General features: G+C 39.9%; 2 protein-coding genes across 2 annotated transcripts in view; both read left to right on the plus strand.

The window, feature by feature from the left end:
- The first annotated feature begins 1,050 nt into the window (after positions 1–1,050).
- LOC118410218 (sodium-dependent lysophosphatidylcholine symporter 1-like) lies at positions 1,051–2,594 on the plus strand. Its single transcript, XM_035811780.1, has 3 exons — positions 1,051–1,178; positions 1,524–1,661; positions 2,389–2,594. The coding sequence occupies exons 1-3, from the start codon at positions 1,093–1,095 to the stop codon at positions 2,567–2,569; spliced, it is 405 nt and encodes a 134-aa protein (XP_035667673.1). The 5' UTR covers positions 1,051–1,092; the 3' UTR covers positions 2,570–2,594.
- Positions 2,595–7,663: 5,069 nt separating this feature from the next.
- LOC118410221 (ubiquitin-like modifier-activating enzyme 6) overlaps positions 7,664–25,515 on the plus strand; it is a 34,245-nt gene continuing 16,393 nt past the window's right edge. The window contains exons 1-11 of the mRNA XM_035811783.1: positions 7,664–7,806; positions 8,965–9,116; positions 9,532–9,626; positions 10,572–10,600; positions 11,310–11,404; positions 12,042–12,153; positions 13,260–13,340; positions 22,860–22,982; positions 23,728–23,851; positions 24,393–24,502; positions 25,102–25,164. Coding sequence (XP_035667676.1) covers positions 9,082–9,116; positions 9,532–9,626; positions 10,572–10,600; positions 11,310–11,404; positions 12,042–12,153; positions 13,260–13,340; positions 22,860–22,982; positions 23,728–23,851; positions 24,393–24,502; positions 25,102–25,164 — 867 coding nt within the window. The 5' untranslated portion in view covers positions 7,664–7,806; positions 8,965–9,081. The remainder of the gene's footprint in view (positions 7,807–8,964; positions 9,117–9,531; positions 9,627–10,571; positions 10,601–11,309; positions 11,405–12,041; positions 12,154–13,259; positions 13,341–22,859; positions 22,983–23,727; positions 23,852–24,392; positions 24,503–25,101; positions 25,165–25,515) is intronic.

Genomic DNA, 25,515 nt, shown 5'->3' on the forward strand with positions numbered 1-25,515 from the left:
TCACTTAGAATTCTTCCTAACTACTAGCTAGAGCTTACATTTGATTTGTAGGATTAATGAGGAAAATTTAGACTTCAAGTGTGCTAAATGACAGGAACTTCATACTCAGTACATAACATGTAACTTGTTTTTTTTTATTTACTTAAAGTTCACCGCAAAACAAGGCTGTTGGAGCCACTTAGACGTTTTGGGTTACAGTACTGTATAGTGAAGAAAGATGTGTGTTAGCCCTTGACTTAAACAGTTGTAGATTGTATCCCATGGGAAAGCAGGTCCGTGGAAGCTCATTCCATAGCGAAGTTGTTCTTGGAAAAAAGCCCTGAGCGTGGAACTTCCTCCTAGAAGGAGGATTGTGGAGGAAAAAAGGATGATTTGCTTCCGTGGAAGTGGCTAAACGGGTTCTTGCAGTGAAGGTTCGTATTGGAGGCACAGATGAGTGAAGTTCTGCCGAGCATTTACCATGGAAGTAGCGATAGAATAGTGCTAGGCTAGCTACATCACGCTTTCCCTATTCTTCACCACACTCCAGGTGGCTGCCTGTATCGGCGTGCCTGTGTGGCACTGTCTCATGACTCACTGGGGGAAGAAATCTACCCTGGGGCTAGCAGCAACGGTAGGATGTGATGTTCTTTCACATGTACATGTTTCAGACAATATTTCATCTGTTCTCCCATTTTTCTAAAAATGTTTATTATGATGATGCCGATGATGATGTTGATGATTGTGATGATGATATTGATGATGGTTTCGCTGATGATGTTGATACTGCTGTCTGATATGTTTAAAATGATGCTGTTGTTGATGATGATAATGTTGATTTGGATGAAGAAGATGACGTTGATGATGATGTTGACGGTGGCGGTGATGATGGTGATGACGATGCTGTTGATGATGGTGATGTTGGTGATGACGATGTGGATGATGATGATATGGATGTTGATGCTGCTGATGATGGTGATAATCGTGATGATGATGTTGTTGATGATGTTGGTGTTGATAATGATCGATGATGATGTTGATGATGAGACACAGAAGACAAACACTCTGTTTTCCCTATAACTACAGCTGTTCCTGGGTTTCGCGCTGAGCCTTATGTTCCTACCGGGTCTCCTGTATGCTTTACTCCCGCTCTCTGCGTTTGGAGGACTTCTCTTCGCGCCGTTCATACTGATCCCCTGGTACGTGTACAAAACGAAAAAGAAAACTTCCCCCAATGCTGCTAAACCATAGGATTAAACTTCCAGTCCAATCTTTCCAAGACCATGTTTTTCGAACATTTCAATCATTCTTGTTTAAAGAGGGTCACACACCTTGACATGTGCCCCCTTATCCTGGAGAGTAGATTCTTTGGCAAGCATAAAATTCTGTTTGCTCAGGCATGCTGTTGTGTAAACATGTGGCGTGTAGAACAGGCGAAAATTAATGAACGCACGGATGTCATCCATACAATTAAGTATTGTGGCCTTAGAAGATACATAAACTTTTCCTTATCACTGACGATTCACTGATGATTCCACTTTCAGGAGTATGCTGCCTGACGTCATAGACGACTACACGTTAGAGCGAGGCGACAGCAAGGAGTCTCTGTTCTTCGGCGTCTTCTCGTTCTTCACTAACACGGGGAAAGCTGTTTCCCAGGGACTGACAGCGTTTGCACTCAAGTAAATACAAATTCTTATAAGATGTATCAATGCACCCTGTTATACACACTATGGAGGGCAGTCTCTGTAGTTCAACCTGGTAGCAGTCTCACAATTGAGCTCCTGGTTCCGATTACTGTAGTTTATTCGTTGGTAGCTGAGAGATCCCGTCTCTCGGTTGGAGCTGCATCGTCTTTCGGACTGGGCGTCAATGGGAGTCCCGTGTTCGAGCAGGTGCCTCGGTCATATCAGAGGACGGGTTAGCAAACCCCTCTCCGTAATCCCTACAGCACATTTCCTACCGTGCTGTTTGCGGAAACAAAAGTTTATGGCAATAAACATGCACAAGGCTTGCTGTTGAATTATTTTTGGTCCGTTTCGTGTTTTTGTTGTCTTTTAGATCGTGCTTTTTGTTCCCCCAAATTGTCCGGCCGGTCGGGCCCCTTTGTGGAAATGTGACGTAGGCCTAAAAAAATATGTGCCACAGGACACACACTATGTAAATGATTAATACTTTCTTCAGAGCTTCTCATTTACCAATGATTTGAAACTCGATATCTTTAATTTGTATTTGACCCTCCTTGCGATGCAAGTGTAAAATACATGACATGGCATGGCAATCTCTATTCGACATCCGCAGTGCCACGGTAACCAACTCATATGCCTAAATTATACAATTGCGTAACAGTAAAAACATGGAGAAATTTTCATTCGTTACCGATGTTGATTGTCCGTGTCTGCTTACTAGGTTGTCACACTACAAGACGGGACGATGTAGCCAACCGGAGTCGGTCAGCCTGACCCTGCGGGTGCTGATCTCCATCTGCCCGGCCGTGTACTCCGCCTTCGGGCTACTGGCTCTGTGGCTGTACCCGATCACCGAGCACGGCAGGATCGCAACTAACAGGTTCTTAGAGAAAATACGGTAAGAAACGACGAACATTGGTTTATTTCATTTCATTTCGGTTATACATTTATCCAGATACGTCATATCGTCACTGGGAAGGGTTACCTGACTGTATCTCACTTTTGTTCATTCTTACCGCCAGGTTAAAGAAAAACAATAAAGAAGATGTCCCAACAAAAGATTCTTCGTCAAAAATGAAACCGGACCCGGGAACACCTTTACTTGACAAGTAGGTCTTGATTAAGAGATCTAAATGCTGGCATGTTTGTGTGTTTGTGTTTGTGTCAGCATGTGTGTGTGTGTGTGTGCGTGTGTGTGTGTGTGCGTGTATGTGTTTGTGTGTGTTTCTGTGTGTGTATGTGTTTCTGTGTGTGTATGTGTGTGTGTGTGTGTGTGTGTGTGTGTGTGTGTGTGTGTGTGTGCGGTGCGGTGCGCGCGTGCATTAATGAATGAAGACCTTTATTGTACATTCATACCCACTGGGTTTAGTACAGGTCACAACAAATGATACAACATGATATAATGATACAATGAATCTACACTACTCAAGGATCGTATTCTACTGCGTACATTCGGCTTCTTCTCGTTTCTTTGTGATATTGAAAATGTAAGAACAGATATGCTTTATAAGTAAAGGCTTGTCTAGATTCATAAGGAATATAAATTTGTCTATATTACTTAGTTGTATGAAGTGGGGGAACATGGATTCTATTAGTCTGTAGAGTTCAGCTCTCTCTTTCTTGTACAAACTACATTCTACTACAAAATGATGTTCGTCTTCTAACTTATCTAGACTGCAGTATCTACATATTCGTTGTTCTAGAGGAGTGCGGTTATGTCTTCCGGTTTCGATGTGTAATTTGTGGCAACTGACTCGTAGTTTTGTGACGGCCGTCCTGTGCCGAATATTGTCAATATCCAGGTATTGTTCCACATTATAAGTGGACTTGAACAGTCTGTAAGACCTCAATTTGTTTTTAGCGGATCCACCTTTGTTGTCATTGTGTATCTCTCTTAGAAAAGTTTGAAAATAAATGTCTTTCAGACGCTGATTGATAGAATTGATAATTTGAGACGAATTTGTAATGTGCTGTAGAGGACAATGCCATACATAACCATAGCCGCATTCCTCCAGTGACTGGCGAACTCCTGACGCCCAACACTTGGCTCCAGCCTTGTCTAAATCTATCTGGCAAGAAAGAGCGTCTGACTGGAAACTGTCTGCTGGTACTTTCTGGCGAAGTCTAATTAAGTGTTTAATAGCATTTAGGGATGCTTCCAAATGAATGGGGAACCTCCCTAACTCGGCTCTAGCGGCGAGGCCACTTGTGGATCTTGGCACGTGTAGGGTTTGCTTACAGAATTTTAGATGTATTGTTTCAATAGGACAGGATTTGGGGCTTTTAACAGAACCCCAGATTTCCGATCCATAGAGAATTATGGGCTTAACACATGTATCAAAAAGTTTGTTTCTGACAGACAAAGGAGCATCGGCTTTGTCTAGGGATTGATTTATCCCGAATAAAGCTTTCAGACCCTTACTGTACAAGTGTTTGTTGTTCGCCTTGAAAGTACCCGCAGAATTGACAACAATACCTAAATAACAATAGTTTGTCACTATTTCAACAGGATTGTTCTTATACATGAAATACACATCTTTTGGTATACGACCACCCTTAGTGAAAACTATTATTTTTGTTTTCCTAAGGTTCACATTTAGGTGCCATGTTTGACAGTATTCTTCTAGTCTATTCAAAGAACATTGTAGACCTTGTTTGGATTCAGAGAAAAGAACTAAATCATCTGCATACAATAGACAAGAGACACGCTTACTGTACATAGTTGGGGGGTTACAAATATCATTATCAAAGACAGATGTAGTATCACTTAAAAATAAATTGAATAAAGTTGGGCTTAAATTACAACCCTGTCTGACACCACAGTTTGTGACAAAAGGTTCAGTCAGACATTGACTGTATTTCACACGATTTGTAGTTTTTGAATACATGTCTTTGATAGTTCGAAGAAAGTTGCCCTGTATACCTAACTTGTTTAATTTGTAAAGGAGGCCATTTCTCCAGACGGAGTCGAACGCTTTACTAAAATCTACGAAACATGCAAAGAGACGGGAATTTTTACTTAGATACTTGCTAACTAATGTACTTAACACGAAAAGATTATCTGTAGTTCTAAAGTTCTTCCTAAACCCTGCCTGATGGGGTTTGAAAAGACTATTGTTTTCGGCATAACTAACTAAGCGATTGTTTAATATAGAGGAGAATAGTTTACCTAAGCAGCTAATTATGGAAATTCCGCGGTAGTTGTCTGGGAGAGATGGGTCGCCGGATTTGTGAATTGGAACAATGTGGCTAAGGGACCACTCTGTGGGTAATACCCGTTTTGCAGACAATTGTTAAAAAGTTGCAGGAGTGGCGTTTGAAGTACCGATTTACCAAATTTCAACATTTCATTTAAGATCAAATCATTTCCACTCGATTTATTGTTCTTGAGGTTTGAAATGGCATTATATAATTCTTCTGAAGTTATAGGGGAATCTAGAACAGATGGATTAGTAGCGGAGGACGACGGATTTAGTTGATCGTTTTCCGGAATTGGAGAGTCGTTTGTACCATTATTAGGGAGTTTGTCTAAATTGCTAAAATGTTCAAACCACTCTTCTTCTGAGATTTGATTATTTTCTTGCGTTTTCGTCGGTTTTAGCTTATTAACTAAGTTCCAAAAGGCGCCTGGATTTTTGTCTTTGAGGGAAGACAATTGGGTCATGATTTGTTTGTGAAAGTCTGTTTTCTTCTTTTTTATCAGTTTTTTAAATTCTTTTTTTCTTTTGAAATATCTTCCCCTTATGTCGGAGTTAAATGGTTGTTTGGATAGTAAATATGCTAGGTTCTTTATTTCACGTTTTAGTTCGTTACAACTCTTGTCAAACCATTGTTTATTTTGTCGTAGCTGCGGGTGTTTCTTATGTTTAGTTATCTGTACTGATAGGGATTTGAAACCAACGTCTCTCAGGATTGAACTAAATTCTGAAACAAAGGCTTCTATTTCTCCATTAGATTTTGTGTCCTTCGTATTTTGTGATGAGAGTGAATTCAGTCTATCGATAAAATGAGATTGAGAAAGGATGTGGTTGAATTTCTGTGCAGATTTATCATCCCAATGAAATCGTTTTGGAGCGGGATTTCTTTTACGCTTTTGTTGTTTTTCATGCTGGTTTTGATGGTCTGTGTTTGATTTAATGAAGACTGATATCAGGCAGTGATCTGAAAAGACAGCGGATGAATTTGAAATAATAAAATGTTTTGCAGAAACGATTGGCTGGAAATTATGTAGTCGACCGTGCTACTACCGTTTGGTTGGTGACAGGTATAGTTACCTTGCAGGTCCCCAGCCACCCTACCATTTAATATTCTGAGGTCTGCTTGTATGCAAAGCTCACTCAAAAGCCGACCAAACTTGTTTGGAGGTGACTTATCCATATATTGCCTATCACTAACTTGGTTCGAGGAGCTGGCGGGAAAACCGTCGATGTTAATTTCGCTATCCATGTAATCACGTAGGTTACCAATACGCGCATTTAGATCTCCCCCTAATAATACGAACCCCTCTGAACTATATCTACTTATTTCCTCTTCTAGTATGTCTAATATATATGGTTATCGGCATTTTTATGAGTAGAAGAAGCGCTTGGGCTTAGGTAAACCGAACATATGAAAAGATCTTTCGTAAGTCCTAAGACGTTACGGTCTATCTTTACCCAGAGGGCATCAGTCGACTTAGAAGGTACTTTTTTGACATGATTTTTGAATTTGTTTTTATAGAAAAATATAATTCCCCCTGATGAGCGTTTCGCTCGTTTGCTTTTTGTTCTGAATAGATGAAAATAACTATAGTTAGCGATGTTGATTTTTGTGTTTTGAGTGCTCCATGTTTCAAGTAACGAAAAGAAGTCGAATTTGCGAATTTCGTCTAAAAACTCTACATCTTCTAATTTAGAACCTAGGCCGTGATTAATGTGAATGTGTAAATTGTCCGTGCGTGCGTGCGCGCGAGTGTACATGTTTGTGCGCATCCGTGTGTGCGCCTGTGCTGAGATATTTCTCTTTTTTGTCCAGTGCATCATATGATTTACACGTTAACCTGCATCTCCGGATTTCTTACAGATGAATGGCCACAACGATAGCGACGATCACAACATCAACGGCCATCAGCTTGAACGTATAGGTATGCGACCGACAGGACATGTTATGTGACACGAAGAAATGGCCGAAATGGTTCTGATATAAAAACATTGGATAGGGTTGTAGGCGTGGTGGTCATTTCTTGACACTTACCAATATAATCGAGGATACTCCGCGCTATCAACCTGGACAAAACCTTGTGATGTCACCTCTCTCATGATGAACTGAACTGAACGTTTAACTGCTTGATACATAATGTTATATCCACCGTGCACTATCAAGCTCAAATATTCATTAATATATGATATTTGTAACGTATGAGCATAATTGTGTGAAGAAGAGATTTGATATCAGAACCTGTCATAAAACCGGATGTTAATTACGTATCAACGTATATATGGTGTATTGGGACGCACATAACTGACTGATAATGAAGTTAAGTGCAGAAAACCACAGCATTACTGTGCGGTACTTATACTCACTCTATATTCCATAGTGTAACGTTATGGTGGGGGTGCAGGAGAAAGAAGACGTGATGAACTTACTTGCCACATTTATTTGTAAGCAAGAGACCAGTGTATCTATATTTTGTGCAAATATGTTATATAACGTTATGATCATTTATGGAAAAATGTATTAAAAGTTATTGTACTTCTTGATGTTGTTTTTCTTATTAGCAACTATGATAATGTCAAAGTTAAAAGATGAGGTTTAATATTGTATTTGGAAAAGAAATGTTCTTCATTAAAACTCGATGTTACGGACAAAATAACTATAGAGTTTGTAGTTACATCGGCAAATACTTTTTTCAGGAGTCGAGTCTGTTCACAAGTCGCTCTCCCTGTAGTTAATAAAAATACCGCTAGAGGTCGCCAATGCACTACCAGGTAAGTGCGCAGAATGCGCGGATCCGAATGTGTTACTGCCGTCTGTCCCGCGGACCGGTAGGAGGAACGTGACGAACATCTCGTCGCCTTTCCTGACATCATCGACTCAAAAATAACAGATCTGTGCTTTAGTCACGTCACGGACGTTACTGACAGTTAGGTGTAGGCCTAAGGTAGGTCTTTGCTCTATAAATTATACTTGGAAATGGTTTACATTATCTGTATGAAGGTTTTCGTGCATGGGCAATGGTGGGGGAGGGGTGCAAGGCAAAGTGTGTTATGAAAAAGCATATCTCAAGGTGTGCACTTTCGCTTCTTTTGGACATGGTGTTAAATTTACCTTTCTATTACTAATTTCAGTGCCTAAAATGGCATTCAGGTGATTTAAGAGTTTTAGAAGCAGCCAAAGTTTACGGAAATTAGAATATTTTCCTACCATACCAAAAGAATGCTTTTTTTTTTAATCGTAAGATATTTTACTAGGTATGACTATTGAATAAATGTATTTTGAGCCCTGAATTGAATTCAGTGGAAGCTGGTTATATTGTACTGACGACAAATCATGACACTTTTTTGTTAGCTGTATTTTTACGTGGCTTTGCTACATACTGTAAAATGCAAAAACTTTCGCGGTGGATTAATGTTCGCGGTTTTCGCGGTTGCCACTTCACCGCGACTTTAAATCCACCATGAACATTATTCTATAGCAGTAAGAGACTACAGTGTATGGTGCTACCGCAAACTTAAAACCGCCACGAAAAGTTCTTTTTCCCGCTTCCGCGAAATTAAATCCCCGCAAACTTAAATGCATTTACAGTAGTATACGGGTAGAGTATTTTTGCCAAGTCACCCCTACTCTTCTTGATATTTAGGTTTGACGCTCGAGGCTTAAACCTGAAGCTCCCATGCACACGGGGCCACCGGCTTTATGTCACTATATAAATGATAAATGCAATCCCTTACAACATGTCTGACCTGGGGATCAGACCCTAGGATCAAACTCCGTACCACGGATCCAAGGAATTTGATCTACTGTAAATGCATTTAAGGTTGCGGGGATTTAATTTTGCGTTAGCAGGAAAGTGGAGTGTTCGCGGTGGTTACATACTGTAATGGTAAAATGTTTGGATTGGTTTTAAGTTCACGGTAAGACTGCCACGCAAACACCACAAACATAAATGATAAAACCATCGCGAACATTTCTGCATTTACAAAATATGGCGAAGCAGAGGGTTCCATTACCGCTTGTGCCACTTGGTCATGTATAACACAGCACATGCCTGATGAACTTGAATTTTAAGGTCTGTCTTTACACAGTGTTTCTTCCCCAGACCCCAGATTTCTTGCTGTGAACCTCCCTTGTCAAATCCATCAACACGAGCTTCCCCAGTAAGAGGTGTAGGCTGAGCTGCCCCCTACCTGGATCTGACAGTACTGCAGCTAGCGCGATGGACACCATGGAGATAGACGATGCCTTGTACAGGTAGGTTTATGATTAGGGCAAACATTAGTAGTAACTGCAAATACATGCGCTAGTAGTAGCCATAAATACATATATTGTAGCAGTGATATGAATTTTCAGAAATGAGAAAATGGAGCGTTCGCAGTGGTTGGAACTAGTGATAACACTATAGTCATGTTAATCACTCAGTCATACAGCAATTGAAACTAGCACCTTTCTAACACCTACTGTGGACTCAACAAGGCTGCTACAGAGAATGGTCGCCTCCCACACATTATATATAATGTACAATGCTTAATGTTCAATGACATTGGTCCACAACTTTTGCTATATGTACCAATACTTGAGCACCTTTGTCTAGATTGTTGATGAGACTCTATATCTATGCTGACATGAAATGTTCATATCTCCCCTTGCTCTCTCCCCCTCCCCCCAGTCGTCAGCGGTATGTGCTGGGAGACAGTGCCATGGTGCGGATGGCCAGGTCCTCTGTGTTCCTCAGTGGCTTAGGAGGACTGGGGGTGGAAGTAGGTCAGTATTGTTGTTGGCATCCATCTGTCTCAAACGGTTACTCACCGTCTGCCTGGCCTGCACGTGACTTTTTAATTAAAGTGAAGAAGGGTTGTGCACTTCCTTCCTCACCCTCTCGTCTACTGGCACACTTAGTCCCACAGGTTCAAGTATACTTGTAGGGAATGTAGCAGAAAATGTACATGCAGGGCTCGAAATACTGGGTGCACCCAAAATTAGAACTGTGCACCCAATTATTTTCTGTGGGTGCACAGGGTGCACCCAAATATTTTCTCAGGTTTATGTACATGTATGAAAAGATATCAAAGTATACTATTATACATCATATTGTTGACATCTAAGTGTTAGAAAGATAATAAAAATGTCTGTCATGGTACTTGTTTAAGAATTTGATAGCTTGTAACTAAGTTTTATCATTAGGTTATTACATTTGTACTTAAATTTAAGTGGTACACCCAAAATTTTTTTGGTGCACCCAATTTTTTAAGCTGGGTGCACCAGGGCACCTAATGCCAAAAATGAATTTCGAGCCCTGAAATGTAAGACTACCTGTAATGTATGTTTAAACTCATTTCATTACCTTCGCCAAGAAGGTTCTGTTTTTTTAACATTTATGTGTGTTAAAGCTATGGTCAGGAAGACTCAGACAATTAGCTTTGGGCCTTGTATACAGCTATAGCTGCAACTTTTCTTGGAACTGTAGAGGACGAGGTCGAGAAGAAGTTTGGGCCCTCTAGGTTACAACGTTTTCTACAATGTAACAACAAAAACGTGTGTTTTAAAAAATTCTAAATAAAAAATTTCAACGAATTGAGAAAAAGTGCAAGGATGTTATGTCTCTGTAAGTATGTCTTCCGTAGTGAGCTTGAAGAACTTAATATGAAACATTTGGAAATCTCCATAATTTCTTCCCACTGAATGATTTGTGTTTTTTTCATCTTTCAGCCAAGAACATTGTGCTAGCAGGAATCAAGGTAAGGAATGTTTTTCCTTGTATTTGTGTAACATCAATGAAAGTTAGACATATCAAAAGGTAATAAGATAGGCAAGATGGCAGTTACACAAGCAACTAGAAAGTCTCAAAAATCTATCCACTGCAGTTGCTTGAGTAACAGTTACAAGCCTTGTTTTGGTGTAATGACCCCAGAAAATCCAAAATGGCTTCCATAACGAGAAACAGGCATATTCAGGGCTCGAAATACCCACTTGCCCACTTGAAAATGCAACCACATTTTGCTTGGTGCAACTTAATTTTAAACCCAGGTTACACACTTCAAGCTGAAGTTTTGCAGTTGTAACACCGCTTTTCTCCCACCTACGTGCATAAGCTTTTGTATTTATTTTTTGATAACATAAAAAATGTACATGTAACTGGAAGAAAAGATAATGGATAAGTAGCTGATTTGAAGAAAGTAACAACTTGAAAGTGGTGCAACCAGAAATGTTGATGGCGCAACCTGGCTTTTGACTCAGGTTGCCACTTGGACAATCTGGCCGAAAAAAGGAATTTGGGCACTGCATATTGTATTTCCTTGTAACAACCTACAGGAATAAACAATAAACAATAGACAGAGAGTTGGCTACTGGAAGTAGAACATTTTCGCTCTAACAGTTGTTGTCCTGTCATATATATATATATACTTTGTTTGTTAACAGTTACACTGTATTTGTTCCCACTCCCAGAGCCTAACTGTCCACGACACCAAGACGGCCACCGTAGCAGACCTGGGAACACAGTTCTTCCTCAGAGAGGGCGACATTAAAGAGGGGAAGAACAGGTCAGTTTGTAGACAAATACATGTACACAGTCATGTCAGTGGACTACAAAATCTGCTAGCTTTATAGGGTGATTGCCTATGTGATACATATAGAATAAACGTCCGTGTTGTATTTTATTTATCTCATGCCAACCTGAGAAAACACATCTTTCAATTAGAAATGCGCCAGAACAAAAATTGCTGCATCAGCAATGTTCCAACGTCCGTATCAGGTAATATTCAAATTTTCAACCGCGCTACACTCGGCGTGTTCAGAGTATGTTCAAATTATTCAGTGAAAGCCTGTGTGATACAACTTCGAAGCCTGTGTGATATGGCTTTTTATCACACGGCCCGGAACACTTGTATGTATCAAACATTTTCGCATTACAGGTATGATATAAGGAAAATTATCGCCCAGTCGTATCAAAGGTTATCGCGGCCCAGGTATGACATACATGTAATATTAGGTACAATAACAAAGCAACAGGATAATTTTTTTTTATTGGTCAGATGTTTCAGATAGCATCCACTGTCTTTCATCTAACAAAGGATAGTGGATGCTCTGCTAACATGTTAACATTGGGTAATACTGTTTTAATGGTTTCCCTTTACTTTTTGCAATGGAAAGTTAATTGTGGATATGCTTTATTTTCAGAGCTGAAGCCAGTGTAGGAAGACTGGCAGAGTTGAACCCATATGTGACTGTGAAGGCCTCAACATCACCACTAGGGGAGGACACTGACCTGGCTTTCCTGAAAGAATATCAGGTGAAAAAATTATCAATGGAAAGATTGATGTTTAAGGGATGGAATGGGAAAGATAAGGTCTCATTGATGAGTTTTGTCTTCCCATAGACTTCTATGTTATAATTTGTGGTTTACATGGGCGCGTTCATAATGAAGATACGTAAAATTTTAGCATATTTTTCATTCTATGTTGAGTGCATTTACCCTATATCGTGGGAAAAAATTGCCAACGTGAACTATACATAGGTTCTTTTTTTATAGTCAATCCCCAAAAAAGGCACTTTTTTGCTGTTAGTGTACAACCGCACCACTCAGAACCCGGGACTGTGTACCTCCGACCTAGCGCGCGGCTGCAAAACTTTACCTGCTAATTTCTTCAGTTACAAACAAGCTGTCACCAGTTTAACTTTTGAGATCAGTTCCTCTAGCTAAAAGGGAATTTCTCACCGCTAAAAACACGCGTCCATGCAGCCGTTTATTTTTTTGGCTCAGATCTATTTTAGGGTACCCACTTGGAGTAATACATCAATGAGACCATAATGGAAAGTGGGAAATGTGTGTATTGCAACTAACTATACAATGGTAGGGATCTGAATGTGTTTTTTTCTTTTTTAGTAAATCATAGATTTTGTGCTGTAAAGGTTTATGTGATATGTGGTTTGTCCTTCTAAATTGTGTTATTGTCTTATTTTCAGTTATGGTCTATTGTCATGATGTAAAGCACATGATAAAACATAGCAAACCAGAAGGTAACATTTGCAAGCAAATACGTAATATTATATCATACTGTCATCAATTGGTGTAGCCTAATAAACTACTGCAGCTGTATTATTTTATTCTTCAACGTGACTCAAGCACATTCATATATATTTGGTGACCAGCCCCTCCAGATCTGTCCTGCCACTTACTACATGTACATGTAATTGAACACCACAGGGTGTTTGCTACTTCACCAGTGACAGCCATCTGGGCCAAGTTTTTATTGACCTTTAGTTATTTGTTTGAAGTTTGGACGAAGTAGATAAAAGAAGAGGAGGAAAAAACTGAGCAAAAACGATATGTTTCCCTTTTGTGAGGGTAAACATAACAATCTAATTTTAATGATGTCCCTTTGTTTCTTGTTCCAGTGTGTTGTCCTGACGGAGGCCAGTCTGGACCTACAACTGAAGGTGAACTCCTTCTGTCGCACACAGGACCCTCCCATCAAGGTAACCTTAACTGTTAGGTCTTTGGTTTGGAAGTACATGTACATGTAGTAGATCTACATCATACATGACATTGTACCTACAGTCAAACCTGCACAAGTGACCACTTCTACATAAGGACCACCTGGCCATGGATATACAGTAAAACCTGTACAAGTGACCACCTCTACATATTAGGGCCACATGGCCATTGATATAGTCAAACTTCCATTGATATAGTCAAACCTCCACTATTAGTGAACACCTAAGAATAAATAGATAAAGAAAGAAAGGTCGACTTGGTCATTGATATACAGTCAAACCTGTACAAGTGAACACCTCCCCATAAGGACCACCTGGCCATTGATAATGTACAGTCAAACCTGTACTACTAGTGACCACCTCTTCACAAGGACCACCTGGCCATTGATATACAGTCAAACCTGTACACCTGTACAAGTGACCACCTCTACATAAGGAGCACCTGGCCATTGACATACAGTCAAACCTGTACAAGTGACCACCTCTTCGTAAGGACCACCTGGCCATTAAAATACAGTCAAACCTGTACAAGTGACCACCTCTACATAAGGACCACCTGGCCATTGATATACATGTACAGTCAAACCTGTACAAGTGACCACCTCTACATAAGGACCACCTGGCCATTGATATACATGTACAGTCAAGCCTGTACAAGTGACCACCTCTACATAAGGACCACCTGGCCATTAAAATACAATCAAACCTGTACAAGTGATCACCTCTACATAAGGACCACCTGTCCATTGATGTACACTGTACAGTCAAGCCTGTACAAGTGACCACCTCTACAAAAGAAACACTTTGTGATTGTGACCACTTTTTAGTGGTCCATTTGATAATTTTTAATAAAATGATTGACAACCCAAGCGGCAGTGGAAAATGTGCCTAATTTTTTATTTTATTTGTGAGTTTCACTGTGCAACTTATGATGTAGGAAACTCTCAAATAAAATACTTCTTGGTTTTCTATCTTTGGTATTGTGTTTGTGGTGTTGATTTCTAGGTGTCGGAAAAGTGTTGACACAAGGTAGAAGTGGTGTAGGTTTGGGCGCCCCCTAGTAGGTTTCTGTGGAATTGCAGGATTCCTTTTTTTATACATCTATATAACCCCCTACTTTTGGTTGACCCCATGCAATGTCGACAGTATACTATTATAATATCAACCCTTTTCTCATACATCTTTTAAAAATGAAGTATTTGGGGCCATTTTGACTACAAATGTATGTTTTTGACTCCTATGCCCTTGTATTAAACCAAATGACCTGAAATTTGGTATTAAGGCCATACCAATTTAATTGACTGTTTCACGGAAAATAAAATGAAAATAAAAATTACCACTCAGCAAATTTTCCCCATTAATGAATCCATTCACCAACTTTCTGGTGTAGCAAATTGGCCTTTATATTATAAGTTCCTTAAAATGTGAGTATTATTATTGCAGTAACTGTTATATTTTCCATGGGACAATACTTTTGTAATTTTCATCGAACATGCAGGTGCTGTTACTGTACAGTAAAAGTGTTTTTGTACTTTTGTAAAGCTGAAAACTTTTTATTCTTCATGTTTTGGATTAGCCCTTATCTTTACCCCAACCATTTTACAATTTTTTTTTTCGCCCTGTCGCTCCATATTTTTTATGAAAAAATCCATGAACCAAGAAATTAAATCGGTGTGGCCTAAGGTGTGTATAGAACTTGAGTCCATAGTACCGTATTTTCTCGAAGAAAGTACGCACTTTTAAAACATTTCAAAATTAAAAGGCCGGCTACAAGTTGTTGCAAAAGTGGGGGTGCATGCTTTATTTTATGTTGTTGCACGGATGAATGGTTAAAGAGCATAAAATAAAGCAAGTTAGAGCTACAATTCTATGAAGGTTCAAAACATCCACATTGGTCTTGTCTTGGTGTTGTCTACCAAAAAACTGTCTAAACATGATTTACATAAGAGTGACATTTGCATACAATCCTTTTGAGTGACTTTGACAATTGGTTTGTCCATTTAGATGTACCTGATTTCTTCTACCAGTTCATTCTCAGTGGATTTTTAAAAATTATGAGATATAAATTATGCAAATTTGCATGATTAAGTAGGATTCTCTATATTTTAAGTGTTTTCCAGTCACAAGACTTCAAAATATGTATTGTATATAATTAAAGATTGGCAAGATTAAGAGAAACGTATTATAAAGGTGTCATTTGCATATTTGATGCAAAATACCATAATTCCTAATGACATATTATTTGTCATAATCAATGATGAACATTCAATTTGTGTAAGCTAGTTGTTAAATGGCCGTGTCACCAAGCATTGAGTATGTTAATGTGAAAATTTGAAAGACATTTGCATAATAATGCTCTAAATATTTCACTGAGGTGTAATATCTCTTAGCTTTATTTTTAAATTACAACCAACCACAAACTGTGGCTTAGGAGATTCAAAAAAATATTCATAGTCATAATCAAGGTGACAGTAAAACAACATTTTATTGTTCAAAATTGATGCAAACAATTTACAGTGCATTTTTTAATATCTATTTTTGATCAACAGTTGGTTGGCATAAAGAACTCATTTTCCATTATCTAACACCACAGATAAACCATAGAATACTGTATAACAGTTACATTACTTGCCATTGTTGTAGACTAATCAGTATGTACATTTTTTTCCGTGGTTCTAAAGTCAGTTCGTTTCAGTCTATGTCCACTATGGCAAGATGTTGTTTCCCACTTGCGGCTGACCATCTGGAGCCAGACCTGGTGTGTTTTGTCCCTCTCCATGTGCAGAACCTTGCTGTAGATTTGGGGGACCTCCTGTTCCAGCTTGGTCTCCCTGTGGGTCCACACGGTTTCCTCGCATCACGGTGACAAGTGTCTGATGGATGCCTGTAATTTTTTGCCGGATTGCATTCCTTAACTCCTCCGTGCGGATGAGTGTTGCCATGGGGTTAATGAGCGAGTTCAGAGAAAAGAATAAAAATGCTGTTTCCCGACCAATCCACCCAGGGCACATATTTGGGTGACTAGCGCACACTGCCATCAGCAGGAGTGGTAACAGCCAAAACACAAAAGACACAACTACATAAATCATCACAGTCCTGGACTTGTACACCCTTGCTTTATATTTCCTCAGGGCCTCCTCTTGTGCAGCATTGTTTGGCTGATTACCCCCCACGTTTTGTACAGGACCATTTTCTCCTTGTACCCCTGGGGGGACCCCTGCCTGTTCAAGCCTTCTCTTTTCTCGCTCTCTGACATCTATATACACACTTATATTTGTGAACAGCAAGACCATGCACATCAACAACAGTATACATGGACCCATGATGTTATAGGCTCTGGGAAAGTAATTACTACAGTTACCAGTGGTCAGGGTCCCCATATGGAGACAGTTCCAGCCCATACTGGGGGAGAAGGCATACAAGGAGAAAACAATCCACATAACAGTCATAGCTACACCTGCACGCAGGTTGGCACTGTCAGCATGGATGTGGAACCATATGGGATACTTTAGACCAACATAGCTGTTTACAGACAATAGAGATAGGGCTGATGCTGAAGCCATCTGACTAAATATGATGAAGTTTAGATAAGTCACTGAAAAGTCATACATTTGATTGTGTCCAACATGACCTACTGTGCGATACAGGAGTCCAATGCCTGCAAAAACATCTGCCATTGCCAGGTTTGCCAGGAAGAAGTAGATGGGTTTGCGCAGTTCTTTTGTACCGATGATTCCTAAGATCACAACAGCATTGGCGATGATTTCGATAAGTCCTATCAGGAAGAAGACAACGTCAGTCCCTGTTCCCAGTCTCACAAGGTCCTCGTGCATGGAGCAGGCTTCGTCAGCTTGTGCGATGGATGCGGTATTGTTCTGTAGATGCCACTTGTAGCAGGATGGCAAGTCTACAAACTCAGGAGCAGATGTCTCCTCGGGGAGCATCCATGGGTCAGAGCTGTTGTTGAACATGGTGGAGCTGATTCTGGTCGTCTGCAGTCTGAGGCAGGTCGTGAGATTCCTGATTTGTGGACGACTCTGGTTGAGTTTGTGGCCGGATTTGAAGGCAGGAGCGACGATGCGTCTGCACCTGATCGTAACGGGTTTAATTCTGCGTGAGAGCGCGGAACGTCACGACAGCGCTTTGCTCAGTGAGTCTTGCGTGGGCCGTTACCATGGGTACACACATATATATATAGCAAGCCTTGAAAACTACCAGTAGTTACCATGCTGAGGGATGCCAATTGCTTTGAACCTTTTGTCTCTTTTCCAAGAAATATGCCTGCATTGCCAACCTTGTTGGCATACAGGTAGGAAATATGAGAAAAATTATTGAATAAGACTATGAATACGTCCTTATTTAGTGTCCTTGAGTTGGAATCATCTCTTTATTATTCTCTTCTTATTCAATCTGTTGTTACAGAATTTCTAAAGCTGTAAATTAAAGTAATATAATTGCTTGACTAGCAGGGTGCATATATGCAGAGGTTGAATACAATATCATATTTACTACATCATGACTGTGAAGATGTGGTTTATCAAGTCTTTATAGGGGTTTCTTTCCAAGTTGCAGATCGCTTTTTAAGTTTCCCAAGGGGCAAATATATTGCTTTTGCTATAGATGTTTTTTTTTTTTTTTTTTACTTTTTTCTCAATAAACTTTATTCTTCTGTCATGAACCAATCTGAGCTTAGAACTGGTTTTGACTGTGACAGCAAATACGTGACCCACTAATTTTAAAAAGTACTAGCTGATGAAATTATATTGCCATAATTGTAATTTCAGCAAAAGCTGTATTCTTTCTGGTAATTTCAGGTTTTAGATCATAGCAAAACCTGGCATATTACTGGCCCAGGTAGGAAAACATCCTGGGTTTTCTAAAAGAATTGCTGCCTTTCTGGTTTGGATTAAACTTTCCTATGATGTCATATTTACCTCCATGAAATGTCATGGAATGGAGGTTATATTTTCTGTTATGTGTCTCTGTCTGTGTAGATGATTACTCAAGAACGGCTGGATGGATTGGTTTCATACTTGTTGTGTTGGTGGGGTGTGATGAAAGCTCGAATCAATGAGATTTTGGGAGCCGTATCTGTCGTTATAATCGATGTAATAATATCAGAAATCACCCCTATATTTGAGATATATTGGTACAGGCATCGTGCTTTATGTGTTTGTTAATGGGCTTAGCTCCAAGCAGATGGTGAGGTGACAGCTGTTAGCAGACGGGGTTGGCGCCAAGTATTCATCTTACAGTTGGTGTAGGGCTGTCAGAGGAAAGTGTGCATCTCGTTTTTGTACCGTGTGAACAGCTGATGTTATGACATATTGGTGGAAAATCAAATCACCATCTGACTAAAGTTGGCCACATCCCTTCTTCTTTCTGAGTTTCCCAACTTCCTCCCTCCACACCGCTCTGAGGCACATAGTCGAACCTCAATAATGCTGACAACCTTAGACATTTTAAATGCCAAACATCAAGCTTAAGGAACACCACGCTACCATATGCCGTCGACCTCTTAAACGCACATTACACAATTAAGTGTCACATTTTGATAATTACTAATCAGATTGACATCCTCTGTGTCATTAAATAAATACACCACTACTTTCCCATAACATTTATATTATATAACCATTACTCTCAAATACAACCGACTATAAACATACATACCATCCACAAAAAAGCAATGAATATTTCATGGAGGTATGAGGTCCCCGAACTCTAGTTGTAGATGCTTTGATTTGATTGGTCCCTACTGTTGCCATGCCTACATAACATTTGATAGACCAACACAACAGCTATTAGGTAGAACCTGCACCCCTCTTAATTGGTTTTTCACCTTTTCACAAGAAATATTCCCTCATTGCCGGTCTTGTTGACAGGAGGCATGTTCGGAATGTAAGGGGTGACGTTAGTGAAGCTGCCAGCAAGTGAATCTATTTCTTATGCAGCAACAGTGATATGCTGCTTTCAAAGGGACATTGAAGTATTTTATGTTTGAATGCTCAGTGCGATTCCTAGCTGCCACTCATGGATGTCCCTGAAATGTAGTTTGCAACTCTGAGGTTACTATCGAACACAACATGTAATTAATGTACATGTTTGTGCACAATGTTATGGTACAGCAGCACAAGATGGGCAAAACTGGGAAGCAAACTTTTGTATGTTTTTTTAATGAGGCCATATTGATTTGAAATCAGTAATGGCATGCTCTAGGATCCCAAAACTGAAGCGAGCGTGCAAATAAAAAGAAATTTTGGCCTGAAAACTAAGTTGCCATTATTATGAAATGGTCAGGAATGTTTAACAAATGACTGAACACACACCGTATGTTATAGCAAACAATAGACTCTTCATTTTTGTTTTTTTCACATCTTCTTTGACCCTGAAATTGACTTCTATGACTGCCTCACGTTGTAATGCGGCTAGGTACTGTAAATGCAGAAATGTTTACGGTTGTTTTATGCTCGCAGATTTCACGTTGCAATTCACCGCAAACTTAAAACCACCACGAACATTTTTCTATGGCAGTAAGAGACTACAGTGCATGGTGCTACTGTGAACCTAAATCTGCCGCGAATAGTCCTTTTTCCAGCTACTGCGAAATTAAATCCCCGCGAACTTATAATTAAATGCATTTACAGTAAATGAAAATGTCTATATGCTAATAAGGTTAATGAAATGAGGCTTTTATGTCGACTCTCACAGATGTCATAAAGACGGTTATTCCAAGTAAAGTAGTCACTATCCGCCCTAGAGATAAGCCCTGGATGACATGTGAGATCAGGCGCTTACTCAGGAGAAAGAGGCGGCTCTACGGACGGTACAAAAAAACAAATAACTCTAGTTTATTTTGTGCATTTAAACGAGTTAGAAATAATTGTATAGATTTAATTAGAAAAGCGAAGAGAAATCATCGGCATAGCCTCTGTCTCGACCTTGCCAATCCAACTTCTAACCCCAAGAAATGGTGGTCAGTTTCCAAGGAAATCTTTCTTGGCAAGGCGGACCGGGTTCTGCCCTCTTTACTTGAGAATGGAAATGTTATGACAGACGACAAGGCCAAGGCCGATATTCTTAACAACTACTTTGCATCTCAAACGTACCTGAATACCGATGGCGCCTCTTTCCCAAACTTTGTACCCAGAACAGAACTAGCTCTCAATTCAATTAATTGTTGCCCCGCAAATGTCTACAGTGTACTGTCAAACCTCAATATAAACAAGGCCACAGGGCCTGATGGACTAAGTAATAGGCTTCTGAAGTGTATAGCACCTTCAATAGCACAACCACTGTCGCATTTGTTTAATGTTTCATTAGAATACGGCTGTTTTCCGTCAATTTGGAAATTTTCAAATGTTGTCCCTGTGTATAAAAAAGGTGATAAGCAGGCCAAAGAAAACTATAGGCCTATTTCACTCCTGTGCTGTGTGTCCAAAGTGTTTGAACGGATAGTTTATGCCCCATTATCTGCGTACTTACATGGCAACAACCTGCTAACCGATCGAAATTCTGGATTTACCCCCGGAGACTCAACAGTTAATTCATTGACACACCTTGTTCATAAGCTGCACAAAGCAGTAGACCAAGGTTTTGAAGTACGCACCGTTTTCTTGGACATATCAAAAGCTTTTGATAAGGTATGGCACGATGGTCTCCTTTTCAAATTAAGCCAACTAGGGATATCTGGTTCACTTCTTCAATGGATACAATCTTATCTCACAAATCGGAAGCAGAGAGTTGTCATTAATGGGGCATGTTCCGACTGGCTACCGATTGACGCAGGTGTCCCACAGGGGTCGCTTTTGGGCCCACTCCTTTTCCTAGTTTTTATTAACGATTTAGTGGACAACTTGCAAACTGATGCCAATCTTTTTGCTGATGACACGTCTCTTGTGGAAGTAGTTTTGGATCCGCTCGTCTCAGCAAATAGATTGAACCATGATCTTAGAATGGTGGGTGAATGGTCGGACCAGTGGCTGGTAACTTTTAATCCCCTTAAAACTGAACTGATGACATTCTCCATGAAAAGGGTCAAAGTCTATCACCCACCATTAGTGTTTAAAGGAGTTGTGCTTAAGGAAGTTGACTCTCACAAGCATTTGGGCTTAAACTTGAAACGTGACTTGTCCTGGTCATATCACGTGTCTACATTGATTACCAAGGCAATGAAGCGAATCAATCTTAAGAGGATATCATATTTTGTTCCTCGGGGAACATTAGAAACTCTGTATGTCACTATGATTCGTCCATTACTTGAATATGCTGACATTGTTTGGTGTGGCCTTCTCGGCAAAGATTGTGATCTTCTTGAGTCTGTCCAGATGGCCGCGGCACGAGTTTGTACCGGAGCCATGAGAGGCACTAAACATGAGAGCTTGTTAGCCGAGGTTGCATGGGACACACTAGCGGACAGAAGGAAAAAGCACCAGTTGATTCAGTTTTGGAAAATTATGAATGGTCTCGCACCACTGTACTTACATAATATTATCCCTCCACGTATCTGTGATACGGTCCCTTACAACCTTCGCGCAAACCAAAACCTTACTTCCATTGCCTGTAAAACTGAAAAGTACAAAAGATCCTTCCTACCTTCAACTGTTCACTTGTGGAATGAACTGCCTACGAATGCTAAAGCCGTCCTTTCGATCAACACTTTCAAAAAAGAGCTGGACTCACTATTCAACAAGCCGACAAAATACTCCCATTTCTCTTATGGCCAAGGTCGTTCCGCAGTTCATCTTACAAGGCTCCGTCTAAACTTCAGTCAGTTAAACTACCATCTATTTCAACACCATTGTATTGATTATCCTACATGTAAATGCGGCTATCATTGTGAAACAACCGAACATTATCTACTACACTGCACACTCTATACTAGCCAAAGAAGTTCTTTGTTATCGGCTGTCTCAAATATTATAGTAGACCTAAAGCACCTCAACGACACTACTTTATGTACTTTACTGTTATCAGGATCAACATCTCTCTCACATCAACAGAACTGTAACATTTTTGATCTTGTCATTACCTATATCCATTGTACAGGCAGGTTCTCCTAATTGATTCAGCACCAACTTGTCTTGTTTAATATTTATTTTTCTGTTATCCATTTTGTACTTATGTATGTAATGTCGTTTACTATTCTTGTTTTATGCGCATGTTTCTTGAGTAGAAGGCTTAATATAAGCAATTTGTGCTTTCCGCCTCATACTCGCAAAATATATGTGAATAAATAAATAAATAAGGTTGATGACCTGCCTTCCCTCAGTGTATACAGTGCCATAATTCATGGTTAGTTCCTATAACTACCTTATTATATAAACGATCTTGGTTGTTCATTTGGTGGTGAAAGGAATGACCATGTATTATGGAACCATATACACTTCAGGACAGGTCATTAACCCTTAATTGTTAAAATGTATCTGATGTGTTTTTTGCCATTTTGTATAAGGTTGTGTATGGGGAAATCACAGGCTCCCATTTCTTTTCTTTCCTCAGTTTGTGACCGGGGATGTGTATGGGGTTTTCTGCTGCTGCTTCTGTGACTTTGGGGATGAGTTTGAGGTGCGCGATGCCACTGGAGAGGAACCGAAGGAAGTTTTCGTGGCCAAAGTTACCAAGGTAATGTACATGTACATATGACAATAATTGTTAGGCTATTAAAAATCTTAGGTGACAATGTATAAATAACAATACACTGTGAGAAAATACATGTAATTGCTACAGTCTGAGTCCTATAAATGTCTTATCATCCTCATCCCTCTGTAGGGTCAGTACCCAGTATTCATTCCCCCATTTTTGGTTTACAGCAAAGTATTGTGGAAAATGCCCCATAATCGCTACAAATCTGAGTGAGTCCTATCACTGAGTGGTTTAAAGAGGTCTGTTGCAACATACAAAAACACCATTTAAACCATATGAAGGCATTTCCTATAATAACACCATGTACATCCATAACTTCCCACTGTAGCCCCTGTAGTGTCCATACCCCCAGCACTAGTGTCTGTACCCCTACATACATGTACATCATGTACTTCTACGTCATTTTGGCATAATTTTGCCAAGTGGCTAGGTTAACAGGTCAGGTCAAGGGTATTCCTGGCATTGAGGCGTTGTGTTCTTGGGAATAGCCCTTTCCTTCCCTCACTCCACCTCGATGTAAAAAACTGCACGTGGCCTTGGCTGGCCATAGGGAGTTGAAAGGGGGTGGACAGAGATGGTTGGGCACCACCTTCCTGATATCATTCCCTAGACACTTGGATAGCAACTCACTATTACCCATATGTGGCCCTCAAAAAGGCTATTTGTCTATACAACAGACATGTGTCTGTACATACCTTTACCTTTTTACCTATTTTGCTTCCAGGCCAGCCCCGGTGTGGTGACCTGTCTGGAGAACCGGATGCACGGGTTTGAGACGGGCGATGTGGTGACCTTCAAAGAGGTCACAGGGATGGACGCTCTCAACGGAACCAGTCACAAAATTAGTGGTAAGTGTAAAATGCAGGAGTATGCAAACCTGCCCAAGAAGACCAAGTTGGGACTAATGAAATCTGGTCTATGTGGACAGGTGGTAGCTTTAGACAGGATTCCTTAGGCTCGTGCCATTCGGAAAAAAATTGACCTGAACCTGGACCTAGTATCTTTCAAAACTTGTGAATGGGCGATACCCAAAGGATTGACTGTTTGGTGGAGTATCTGACACCCACTGGTGTTTTAAAATCCTTATAATCTATACTAAACCACACTGATCTTCCTCTGTTTTAGACCAAGTTTGATTAGAAACTTGGTAAAAATGGAACTGTGCTCTTGTTATTTTCTTGGACCTGTAAGCCCCAAAACATGTGAACGCCTGATGGTACATGTATTATCTGTTCATTTTCTAATCAGTTCAAAATCGGTTCAACAAGGAAAAAGCTGGTTTTGTACCACTACCCACCCCTACCGGCTATGCAATACAAATGATACAAGCAAACAAATATACACAAGTGATGATGACTAATTTGTTGGCTTCTTCTTGTTTTTCTGCAGTGATATCCTCCTATGCCTTCTCTATCTGTGACACTACTGATGAGAAGTACCAACCTTACAAACACGGCGGGATCGCACGGCAGGTCAAAGTACCAACCACTGTCAACTTTGTAAGTATGTCCCTTGACATCTGCCAGAGCTTTAGCAACATGCAGAGTGTTAAGACTAGATGGTGATTGTTTATATTGAGCTTTATATACTTTAAACAGTGCATGCAAAAAATTAATGCTATTTCCTTGAATGTGTTGCCATATGTTATGCCCAATAAGATATATTTATCTGCCAGGTTACATTCATGTACAATGTATGAAAACAAAGTGGGTTTGAGAGTCAGATGTATAGTATACAGCACTCCCAGTTAAGATTTTAAAAAATTGTGTACATTGTGATCATTGTGATGATAGATATAACGCTAGTTCACCTTTATCCGCAGGTGCCCTATATCCGTTGTATTTAGAAATAGGATATTTAGGGATATCAAGCCGACGGACAACGGTTTCAAATTGCAATTTTTCTTAAATACTGCAGTTTAAAACCACCGTCCGCCGACTTGATATCCCTAAATATTCCACTTTTAAATAAAGGTTACTCCGTGGATAAAGGTGAACTAACGTTACATGTACATGTATGTAACTTGTTGGAATTACATGACACTGTATGTTATCAGGCATATACACTTTTGTGATCATATTTTCTACCATTCAACCAGGATTCCCTCGAGAAACAGCTGACCAGTCCAAACCTCCTGATAGTGGACTTTGCCAAGATGCAGGTTAGTTATAATTGTTATTTGACAACTTAATATCATTATGTCTGTTTCCATCCAAAATTATTCCAGCATGTGCATATAGAATACAACGCGAGGTATTCCGTATCGCCCAAGGGTAGGATTGCCCGCCAACCGAAGCTTGAAGGGCGATCCGAGCCACAGGAGGGTTGGAACCGAGGGCGATATGGAATACCCTGTGTTGTATTTGCCATATTTACTTATTTTACTTACACGTCGTATATCATGACAACCCGAGCAAAGTCATGTTTATCGCAAAAAAAAAAGAGAAAAAGATGTGACATCAATGCACATCGTGTCAACACCTTTATTCATTAATTCAAACAAAAGAACCAA

This window comes from Branchiostoma floridae, chromosome 2 (genome assembly GCF_000003815.2).
Source record: "Branchiostoma floridae strain S238N-H82 chromosome 2, Bfl_VNyyK, whole genome shotgun sequence".
NCBI classification, from domain to species: Eukaryota; Metazoa; Chordata; class Leptocardii; order Amphioxiformes; family Branchiostomatidae; genus Branchiostoma; species Branchiostoma floridae.

Excerpts from the sequence above, each read along its gene's own strand:
- LOC118410218 (XM_035811780.1), top strand. The coding sequence starts at position 1,093 with ATGTTCCTACCGGGTCTCCTGTATGCTTTACTCCCGCTCTCTGCGTTT. Across the intron at positions 1,179-1,523 it reads CCGTTCATACTGATCCCCTG|GAGTATGCTGCCTGACGTCA; the intron begins GTACGTGTACAA and ends TTCCACTTTCAG. Across the intron at positions 1,662-2,388 it reads CTGACAGCGTTTGCACTCAA|GTTGTCACACTACAAGACGG; the intron begins GTAAATACAAAT and ends TCTGCTTACTAG.